Raw genomic sequence first — 11,458 nt, 5'->3', positions numbered from 1 at the left:
CTTAACCAATTAGGAGCTTCCAAAAATCGCTTCCGGTTTTATAAACCGGATATGTGAGATGAGGGAGTTCTCCCGTTTCGTGTTCCGGCTAGGAACATGAACAGAGTTATTAGATGCATAATGTACATATTATCGATTTTTTTGCGCATTTAAGTTTTTTTTTTGTTTTTTTGACGAGGACAGTTTTCAGTCGTGAAACTAAATTTATGCCCGTAGTAGTCAGAGTGGTACAGACTGTGTATAAATTGTAAGTCCAATCTTTCCATTATCTTAAACTCTCCCCAAAATTCATATATACAATAAACCCTCTAATGTGAAGTAATATTATTATTAAATATATTTTGGACATAATTTGAAAAAAAATTGAAAATAAAGAACAGTTTTTAAATCCAAGCAAAATCTGGATATGTGCCAGCTTTCACAGGCAGACCAAGAAACATCTTTGACCCTGCCCCTGACATTGCCGGTGCTTAGCATTACAGGCCATTTGTTCTTGCTAGGCCAAGATGCCGACGTGTTGTGCACCGAACTGCAACAAAACTGAGAAAACGCACCCAAATTTGTCGTTCTTTAACCTCCCGTGGGTTCAACATAACAGGATAGAGCTGTGGCTGTCACAGTTGAGGCTCGATCATCAACCGGGGAAATTTGCACACATTACTGGTTATTAGCCGCTTAGCTATAACCTCTCGTGGTCTGAGCGCTCCCCCGTGCTGAAGAGTCTCCTTGTGATTAATGCTCATGCGTTACTAACAGGGGGACTCTGGGTACATAGCAGACACTTACTGGGAAATCCCCCGGTCTCATAGATCCCCTTCTTCTACATAGAGGTAGCTAACATACTTTATATCCTAACCCTAACCCGAACCTAACCTTAAGACAAACGTTGATAAAAAGATGTACACATATATGTACGTTCACTGTTTTTGTGTTTCTGAGATGTCCATAGCAAACATGAACACTCGGCGACAAGTTGTCGAATGGCACATGCTGAAGCATGCATACGGATGTTTCAGACTGGACGGCAGTTTACAAAATATACTGGCATCATGCGCGTTAATCACAAGGAGACTTTTCAGCACCGGGAGCGCGCAGACCATCACACGATAAAGCGTTGGCCTCACAGTTATGAGGACCCAGGTTCAATCCCAGACCTCCCAGTGTGGAGTTTGCAGCTTCTCCCTGCATCTGTGTGTGCGTGTAACCTGCCTCCTGCCCGTTGACAGCTGGGATAGGCTCCAGCACTCCCGCTATTAAGCAGCTAAGAAAATGGATGGATGGATATACATGTAGGCACTTTAAAGAAGTCCCATTTTTTTTTGCATTTTGTATTCCAGATATAAATAAACCATTAGATAGGTGGAGAGAGGAGCCAAATATTGTTACTTTAGAAAAATATGACTCAAGGAAAAGTAAAAAGTAGTTCTCTGAATATTTACTCGAGGAAGCGTATGGTATGAGTAAGCGTATACAGAAACCTACTCAAGTAATGTAAACTCTAATAATGAAAAAAAATCTGACTATGAAATTTATGCCCGTAGTAGTCAGAGTGGTACAGACTGTGTATAAATTGTAAGTCCAATCTTTCCATTATCTTAAACTCTCCCCAAAATTCATATATACAATAAACCCTCTAATGTGAAGTAATATTATTATTAAATATATTTTGGACATAATTTGAAAAAAAATTGAAAATAAAGAACAGTTTTTAAATCCAAGCAAAATCTGGATATGTGCCAGCTTTCACAGGCAGACCAAGAAACATCTTTGACCCTGCCCCTGACATTGCCGGTGCTTAGCATTACAGGCCATTTGTTCTTGCTAGGCCAAGATGCCGACGTGTTGTGCACCGAACTGCAACAAAACTGAGAAAACGCACCCAAATTTGTCGTTCTTTAACCTCCCGTGGGTTCAACATAACAGGATAGAGCTGTGGCTGTCACAGTTGAGGCTCGATCATCAACCGGGGAAATTTGCACACATTACTGGTTATTAGCCGCTTAGCTATAACCTCTCGTGGTCTGAGCGCTCCCCCGTGCTGAAGAGTCTCCTTGTGATTAATGCTCATGCGTTACTAACAGGGGGACTCTGGGTACATAGCAGACACTTACTGGGAAATCCCCCGGTCTCATAGATCCCCTTCTTCTACATAGAGGTAGCTAACATACTTTATATCCTAACCCTAACCCGAACCTAACCTTAAGACAAACGTTGATAAAAAGATGTACACATATATGTACGTTCACTGTTTTTGTGTTTCTGAGATGTCCATAGCAAACATGAACACTCGGCGACAAGTTGTCGAATGGCACATGCTGAAGCATGGATACGGATGTTTCAGACTGGACGGCAGTTTACAAAATATACTGGCATCATGCGCGTTAATCACAAGGAGACTTTTCAGCACCGGGAGCGCGCAGACCATCACACGATAAAGCGTTGGCCTCACAGTTATGAGGACCCAGGTTCAATCCCAGACCTCCCAGTGTGGAGTTTGCAGCTTCTCCCTGCATCTGTGTGTGCGTGTAACCTGCCTCCTGCCCGTTGACAGCTGGGATAGGCTCCAGCACTCCCGCTATTAAGCAGCTAAGAAAATGGATGGATGGATATACATGTAGGCACTTTAAAGAAGTCCCATTTTTTTTTGCATTTTGTATTCCAGATATAAATAAACCATTAGATAGGTGGAGAGAGGAGCCAAATATTGTTACTTTAGAAAAATATGACTCAAGGAAAAGTAAAAAGTAGTTCTCTGAATATTTACTCGAGGAAGCGTATGGTATGAGTAAGCGTATACAGAAACCTACTCAAGTAATGTAAACTCTAATAATGAAAAAAAATCTGACTATGAATGTCAAATAAAATTTGAAATAACGTATAGGAAGTGGGAGCACGGTGGATCAGCTGGACCTCACAGTTCTGAGGTTCCAAGTTCAATCCCGGCCCTGCCTGTGTGGAGTTTGCATGTTCTCCCTGTGGCTGCGTGGGTTTTCTCCAGGCACTCCGGAATCCTCCCACATCCCAAAAACATGCAACATTAATTGGACACTCTAAATTGCCCCTAGGTGTGATTGTGAGTGCGGGTGTTTGTCTTTATGTCCCCTGCGAGTGTCTGGCAACCAGTTCAGGGTGTACGCTGCGTCCTGCACATTGACAGCTGGGATAGGCTCCAGCAATCCCGCAACCCTTGTGAGGATAAGCGACTAAGAAAATGGATGGATGGATAGGAAGTGTCCTGCTATTGGCTGACAACCAATTCTAACCCACCTCTAGCAATAAGATTGCTGGGACGGTACGGATAATGGATGGATGGAGTCACTTTGATTGGCCCAGGAAGTTGTCCGGTCAGTGACACTCAAAATATAACCAACGCAATGGAGCCTCATGCGAAAGGCAATGATGAAGTCTAAAAACAGATTTCTTGCACGCATACACACTCACACGCATAATTGGATAAAGAAAGATAGCCAGCAACATGTCAATCATTGTAATAGAGTAAAATTATTGATTCTTTTTCACATAAATTCAGAAGTGAAAGTACAAAATATGGTTAATTGAAACTACTTTCACAAAATACAATATATAGAAAATGTTCTTTCAATAAATATAACGGAGTAAATGTAGCACTACCCACCTCTGTTCTTAACGGACATGTGCATACATTGGGCTCCCAAGTTGAATGCAAATACTTGTTCCTTGATCTTCCCTTGAACTAGACAGCTGCACCCAACCTCAGCAATGTTTCTTCATTGTGCTCTTGTGTATTACTCTGCATTGTTGACATGTGTATAGTATAGTATAGTATAGTATAGTATAGTATAGTATAGTATAGTACAGTACAGTATGCCATCTATAGTATACTATACTTTCAAGGCTGTTAGCTTTTTAGCGCTGGAATCCAAAGTTGGAGGAGAAGTTCTGAAAGGCTGCTGAAATAACCAATCAGGGTAAGCAAACAGCTGCTCCGCGCCACCTCCAATGGCACATGACCCCTAACTTTCTGCCTTCGGGGTATATATAGTTTGTGAAGAGGAGGAAGAGGCCTCTGGCAGCCAAAATGAAGTCTATGGTCCATGTGTGCTGCGTTCTGGCTCTGGTGGCTCTGTCTGCTGCAGGTATGCTGCTGTGCCTGATCCATGCTAAATCTAATTTGTCATCAACTTTAATGAGGATTGTGCAAGGGGACAAGAGGGAGCGCTGATGCAGTGCAGTAGATTAACAATATAATAGTGGTTGTAATACTGTTGTAACATGATAAGTTACCGTAGTTGTTTTAGTGCAGACAATAAATTACTCCTCAGGAATACTGGACTATTGTCTCCAGTGGTCAAAAGACAATTTGAAAGTATATAGCTGTGAATCAAATCAATGAACAATACTGAATTTTGAATGTACGTGTGGTGCAGTTTAGCACTTTGAGGGTACAAAATGGAAATGTCAGTCTGAGATGGTACACCAGCTGATGGAAAATGTTCTGCCTGCTGCTCATTCTCGTTGCCCTGGAGAGAAGCGTTGACAGATGGACTTAGCTCACTACACCTAAAGAGACGTCTAAACTTATAAATGCGCATACACACACACACACACACGCTTCAAACACCAATTAATCACAGTGAAATCAGTTATTTTGCCATTGAATCCATTTTCTTCAGTTTTTCATTTAGTCTCTTTAAATCTTACAATATGATCATGTCCTTAATTTGATTCATTATCTAAAAAATGAGCTCTGTAGAAATTAATGAACAATCAGTTGACATTTTTAACTTTATGAGTATATCCCTGCGTGTCCTTGAATAGGTTCATTTCAGACCCAGCAAACAGCTGCACTCACCCGTTAGGCATTTGTCAGGCTGAATCGTCACCAGATACTTGGCTCACCAATCTCAGAATCAGAATCAGAATCAGATTTAATGGCCAAGTATGTAACAACACACAAGGAATTTGTCTCCGGCAGTCGGTGCCGCCCTGGTACGACATTCATGTTGAGTACTGAGAAAAAGAACAAAGAACAACAGACATTTAATTAATAGGAAACTATTTCTCATAAGTCACGGCCGTGCAAAGCTCCAGAGTCTTCTAGCGTTTAGAGCAGTGAGAGTGCGTCAACGCCCCACATTATGTTAAGCTTATAAGCAGGGGTGGTCAACCAGTCGGAGATGAATAGCCACATTTTTTACTGTTACGGCAAATAGCCACATCATACACATAAAAGAGCCAAAGAGCAATATCATACACATGCAAATGATTCCCTTCTCACAGACATATCTTTTCTCAGCTAGATTTATTGTAAATATCCCACACCAACGTATTAGCGAGAAAATCGACTCCTGCAGAGTACAAAGGCCACAGGCCAGAAACTTTTAAAAGATAAAAATTGTGTGCTCTTTCTCACACAAACAAACTATCAATTCAACCAAGTCTTGTCATATATGGCACAATTTTATCTAATGCAACACTAAAATACTCAAGATTTGAGGACTGAATGCAACTATGAATCAGTAGCCATGCTAATGTCCAATATTGTCTGTTCAATAGTGTCGGGGGACAGTTGAAGGTCTGATACCATTAGTTTAATGTTTTTGTTTTCAGGACACCAAGATTTCAGCAACATCAGTAAGGCTGTGGGTACTCTAAATTGCCCCTAGGTGCGATTGTGAGTGTGACTTGTCTGTCTCTATGTGCCCTGCGATTGGCTGGCAACCAGTTCAGGGTGTACCCTGCCTCCTGCCCAATGACAGCTGGGATTGAAGATAAGCGGCTCAGAAAATGGGCAGATGGATCTACTTTCTGTGTGATTTTTCAAAGAGACTAACTTGTGACTGGAAAGTTTAGTCCCTTTTGGAAATTCCTGGTCAATTTTAGTGTGGAGTGAGCTTAAGTGAATATTTGAAGCTGTGAAATGCGAAAGACATCTGAAACAAAAGGCAGAGTGGCTGGCGGTTGCGCTCACCCCCCAAAAATGATGAGCTCTACCGGTCTGGTAAAAAACATCCTGTGCTCATCCACATATTTTTGTTTAACTGTGCATTTTACCCTGGCGTTTTGAGAGCGAAATGGACTCGTTATTTTCTCCAAAGATCACCATTCAACTGGTAAACTTCGAGCTATTTACATTCAGTGCAAAAGCCAGTTTTGCAAAAATACCAAGCTAACCTTTCCTTCTGCGGTCGTGTGACCTTGGTCAGGAGACGGAGCGCTCTTCTCTGTGTTGAGGTCGTCCTCATCGGAGTTAACTCTTCCTTCTCTCATACCACAGCTCAGCTGGGTTGCAAGAAGAGTAAAGCCACTCTTCCCAGATTGCGCTTTTTTCCTTCTCAACCTCCCGCTGAATAGTCCCGTCTCACTCACACGGTGACGCACTAGGCACACACACACTGAGCTTGTTGTCACAATATCCTAACAACTGCAACAAACTCAAGCAAAGCGAGTAAGGCAAATACCGTAATAAATGCAAGCAACACTCACTTGCAACAACCATAATGAACTCAAGCAAAGTGCATGCACACGCACATAAACAGAACTTTGATATGCTTTTGTGCCTTCACAAGAGCTGCAGCTCGAAAGCTGCGGGTTGGCCACCCATGTAAGAGTACCCTTACCCGTTCACGGTTCACCATTACATATAGACCAATGCAATGACAATTCTGCAAAGGGAGCAGTTTAAAGTGACGGATCGAGTGGATTTTTCCCAAGTTCTTCATTTTCCTCACAAAAACAAGCGTGGTATTTTCATGGTAGTCTCCAAATTGTGAAGTAGTGTGAGTGATGATTTGTCCCTGTGTCTTGTGTTTAACTCTAGAATGTTTCCTGGCACATTTATGCAGACTAGCATTACAGTATAAAAAAAATGGTAGGATGGCTATTAATGTGCACGAACATCTGCTTATGACAAAACAATGTTATGTTGGAATTTTTTAGTTTGTTGTAAAAATAACCCAAATGTTGTTATTGATCCCCTTTAACTATCATGATTTCTCATGCAAACTGTCAAATATATTTAAAATATTCCTTATTAAATGTTCACTGGAGGTTAGAACCACTTTGTAATTATAGATGGGGTGTGAATTTACTAAGGTTTAAAAATCATGACTCATTCACACTTATACTTCTAAGTAGATGGTAATTTACCTACTCACGCTTTTATTGTTGGAGATCTTTGCAAGATTCCTACATAACCACAGAAGCTGTTGCAAGGAATGCGTGGTGTGACATGGTGCATCAGAATAACTTGTCAGTCTCATGATAATCAAATGGAAGAGGAGAGTATCACACCCCGTGGACAAAAAAAAAGGAGCACAAATATCCCTCCTTCTTTTAACCCATTGGCTCATTGTGGGCCTATTTCTGCCATGGAAAGGTGACATCCAGCACCAAGGAACATCTCACCACACGATACAGTCTATCGAGAAACGTGTGGGAGATGACCGAGGAGCCATCAAACATCTGACACTTGTGGAACACCTAAGTCTGGCAAAGACACACCTCCATGTATCCTGTGCTACATTAATAATGGGAACATGGTGGAAATGCACAATGACCATGTGATGTGACATGTGACAAATAAACATGAACGCTGACAATTTCCCCAGAGAGTGATAAGCTAGCAAAGAACATCATCTGCCATAGATAGCTTAATAATGTGGTTCAGTACCTTAAAATAGAGCAAGAGAAAGGGGGATTATTGCAAGAATGAGGACACTATTTGCATCATCGTACAAATAAACCCAATCTCTGGCCTCACAAGCCAAACCCATGTACTCAAACCATCATATAGGTAGCTGTATTTTTTAAGATTTAAACATTACTATGGGTTTATCATCTTTGAAGCAAACGGACTCACAAAAATTGAACTACTTATTAAACATATAACTCAAAATACAATGTCAAAAATGAAAAAATGTAGTTCAAATTTAAAGAAAACTCTTGCAGACGACCCAATCAGACCTCTGATTTTTTAATTCTTTCACAATAATCTGGTTGATTATTATAACCTTTGCATAACAATGATAATGGAGACACAATTAGTCACACGACTTTGGCCAGAGTCTGCGGTTTGCGACTAAAGATGCTCTTGCAGACGTGTGTCTGCATTCCTGCTGTTCCAGTTCAAGTAACATTATTTTCAGATGTGTTATACTTACATGACATACAACATACCTGAAATAGGATTCCTCTCAGACTATCACTGATGGTGTAGTGGTACACACGCCTGCCTTTGGTGCAGGCAGTCTGGGATCGATTGTCACTCAGTGATGGTGTTTATATCTGCCCTGCGACTGACTGGCAACCAGTTGAGAGTGTAGTCCGCCTTTCGCCTGAAGCTAGCTGGGATAGGCTCCAGCTTTCCCGTGACCTTTGTGAAGATAAGCATCTTGGATAATGAATGAATGGATGGATTATACTATTGAAAATATAACAAATATGGTCAATCTGGAATTCCTATATTCAGGATGCATCGATGTGTGGTATTGACATTATAAGCAACAATGTACATGGTTGAATATTATAGACAGTGTATTAAATTACAGACATTTCTCAATTGTGTATCGGAGTAATCAGTCGGACAATGTACACTGTGCTGCAAGAGCAAAGCGAATAGGACACTTAAAGTGCGGTTTGTGCATGACCTTAATTTATGGTCTAGAGTCGGTGGTGGTGGGTGCCAGGGAAGGATAATAATAATGGGGACAAAGCAGAGAGAGAGTTGAGCATCCTTACTGCCTGGTGGAAGAAACTGTCTTTGAGCCGGCTGGTTTGGCCCAAAGGCTCGCAGTCTCCTCCCTGATGACAGCAATTTGAAGGGACAGTGGAATGGGTGAGTGGGGTCACCTGTGATCCTGGTGGCCTTGCGTGTGAGGCGTGTATTATAAATGTCCAGAAGGGAGAAGAGAGAGACACTGATGATCTTTTTAGCTGCTCTCACAGTGTGTTGCAGAATTTTGCGGTGGGAGGTGCTGCAGGCCCCGTACCGCACTTGATGCTGCTGCACAGGATGCTTGCGACCGTCCCTCAATAAAAAGAGAACATGATGGGAGATGGGACTCTTGTTCTTTTCAGTTTCCGCAGGAAGTATAGCCAATGTTGAGCCTTTTTAGCCAATGCTATGGTGTTAGTGGTCCAGGACAGATCTTTGGAGATGTGTACAGTACACTCAGGAATTTGGGGCTGCTCACCTGCTCTACTGATGCACCGTTGATGGTTAATGGGGAATGCTGGGTGTGCCTTCTCTTGAAGTCCTCCATGATCTCCTTAGTCTTCTCCATGTTCAGGTGGAGATTGTTGTCCAGGCGGCTCACCTCACTCCTGTAGCTTGTCTCATTGTTGTTATTGACAAGACCTACAAGTCATGTCATCTGCAAATTTGATGAAGAGGTTGGAGTTGGATGTGGGTGCAGAGTTGTGGGTCAGCAGAGTGAAGAGGAGGGGTCTCAGCACACATCTTTGGGGGGCCCCTATGTTTAGCATGATGGTATGGCATGGTAAAGACACAATTTACTTTACGACAATGTCTTGTAAATGATGGTGTAAAATAGCATTTGTTATTTCTGATACATTACACCTCAATTTGGAGTAAGCATGTACCAACATACATTCTTCTTCATTTCTGTGGTTTGGCACCAGAGTCATCCATCCCTAATGAGGAGCCACGGGTTCCTCTTCGGCTACAGGAACCTGAGAGGAAGCTCCTATCCTGTCAATGCGGCACAACAAAGGAGCATCCCAGCCAAAGTTCATCCAACGACACCCCAGCCCCAGACAGGCCCATGTGTCGACCCTGTACCCCAACAGTGGCTGCATCTGAGGAAGAGTCTGCCTCGCTCTTGCAGAATGAAGAAGACGAGACAGCGCAGATACCACAAACCAAGGCTTCTAATATTGAGGTAACAAACAATGTAGAAGGACAGCAAGAACCTTCTCTCCAAATCATGGAAGAGGAAAGTCGAGAGGAGATGATATTTGATGATCATGATGCACCCATTGAGGAGGAAACAAATAAGAACAAAGCAGTTGGTAAGGTTGTATCTTCTTCTGCAGGAGAGTTAATGGATGAGGAATACAAAAGTGAGAACGTAGAGAATGAATTCCAAAAAGAGGCAATTATCCATGGTGCTAATTCAGAAGAGGAAGAAATGGTTAAGGAAACCGAGGAGGACATTTTACTAAAAGATGTGGACGAGGAAACTGTTAAAGGAGCTGAATCGGAGCCAGAGGACATTTTTGAAATGAGTGATGAACCTGCAAAGGCAAAAGTGACATCTGAAACTGAAGCACATTATGACAATAAAACTGAGGCTAAGTCAGGACCTGTAACAGATTATGACGGTAAACCAGAAGTCATGTCAAAACCTGAAACACATAATGCCGACTCAGAAGTGATATTCAGACATGAAACTGAATATGATACCGAAATGGAGGCGATATTAGAACCTGTAGCACAATATGAAGTTGATCCAGAAGTGATAGATCCTGAAGTAGAATATGAAGCGAAACCAGCTGAGATGTTAAACCCTGAAGTAAAATATGAAAGTCAACTTGAAATGATATCAGAACCTGAAGCAGAATATGAAGCTGAACCCGATATGATATCAGAATATGAAATAGAATATGAAACTCAAGCCAAAGAGACATCACAAAGTAAAGCTCAAGTTGAACCTGAAGGAGATGATGAAGCTGATCCAGAAATGGCAGCAGAACCTGAAGCCAAAAGTGAAGTTCAATCAGAAGTGATATCAGAACCTGAAGCCAAAGATGAAGCTGAAGCAGATGTGATATTAGAACCTGATTCAGAATTTGAAGCTGAACCAGAATTGATATCAGAATCTGAAGCCCAACCAGAAGTGATATCAGATCCTCAAGCCGAAGTTAAAGCAGATGTAATATTAGAATCTGATTCAATAATTGAGGCTGCATCACATGTGGAATTAATATCTGAAGCAAAATATGAAGCTGAACCACAAGTGATATCAGAACTTAATGCTAGAGCAGAAGAGATATCAGAACATGAGGCAGTACAAGAATCTGAATCAGAAATGTTAACAGAACCTAAAGAAGAAACATCAGAAATTACAAATAGAGGCATTGGACTAGATGCACCGGAACTTGCACTTTTTTCTGTGCCGGAGGCATTTTCAAAGCCTGAAGCAGAGCCTGAAGTTATTCCGAAAGTAGAGGTTTTTGAAGAAGTCAAACCAGAGTTTTTTGAGGAAGCTACAGTGAAAGATCTTGGAGAACCAACATCTGAAGAAGCCCCTGAGGTGGAGAAAGCTCCTCTCAAGGTCAAGAAGTCTACACAGGCCAAAGGTACAATAAGAAAAATTATGAATTGTCATATGCTCATGTAGATTTTACAACAAATGAAATACACATCAGCATGCTCTTATAGCCATGCATCAAGTACAAACATGAATTGACACATGCTTCAACTGTACAGTACTACATTATTGATAGAAGCCATGAA

The 11,458-nt window shown here is 41.6% G+C and overlaps 1 protein-coding gene across 7 annotated transcripts in view; it reads left to right on the top strand.

Annotated features, from left to right (window-relative positions):
* Positions 1 to 11,458, top strand: part of LOC133506399 (sarcalumenin-like) — a 40,404-nt gene that overhangs the window by 18,927 nt on the left and 10,019 nt on the right. The window contains exons 1-4 of one of the 7 annotated variants that reach the window (XM_061830499.1): positions 118 to 247; positions 3,874 to 3,947; positions 4,022 to 4,115; positions 9,622 to 11,301. The exons of 1 other annotated variant lie outside the window; for it this stretch is intronic. In XM_061830499.1, coding sequence (XP_061686483.1) covers positions 4,058 to 4,115; positions 9,622 to 11,301 — 1,738 coding nt within the window. In that variant the 5' untranslated portion in view covers positions 118 to 247; positions 3,874 to 3,947; positions 4,022 to 4,057. Of the gene's footprint in view, positions 1 to 117; positions 248 to 1,526; positions 1,573 to 1,820; positions 3,948 to 4,021; positions 4,116 to 9,621; positions 11,302 to 11,458 lie in introns of those variants that run through there. 5 more of the 7 variants (XM_061830500.1, XM_061830498.1, XM_061830502.1 and 2 more) reach the window with 5 other exon arrangements.

The sequence above is a fragment of the Syngnathoides biaculeatus genome, chromosome 9 (genome assembly GCF_019802595.1).
Source record: "Syngnathoides biaculeatus isolate LvHL_M chromosome 9, ASM1980259v1, whole genome shotgun sequence".
Taxonomy (NCBI): domain Eukaryota; kingdom Metazoa; phylum Chordata; class Actinopteri; order Syngnathiformes; family Syngnathidae; genus Syngnathoides; species Syngnathoides biaculeatus.
This window is presented reverse-complemented; position numbering and strand designations above follow the sequence as displayed.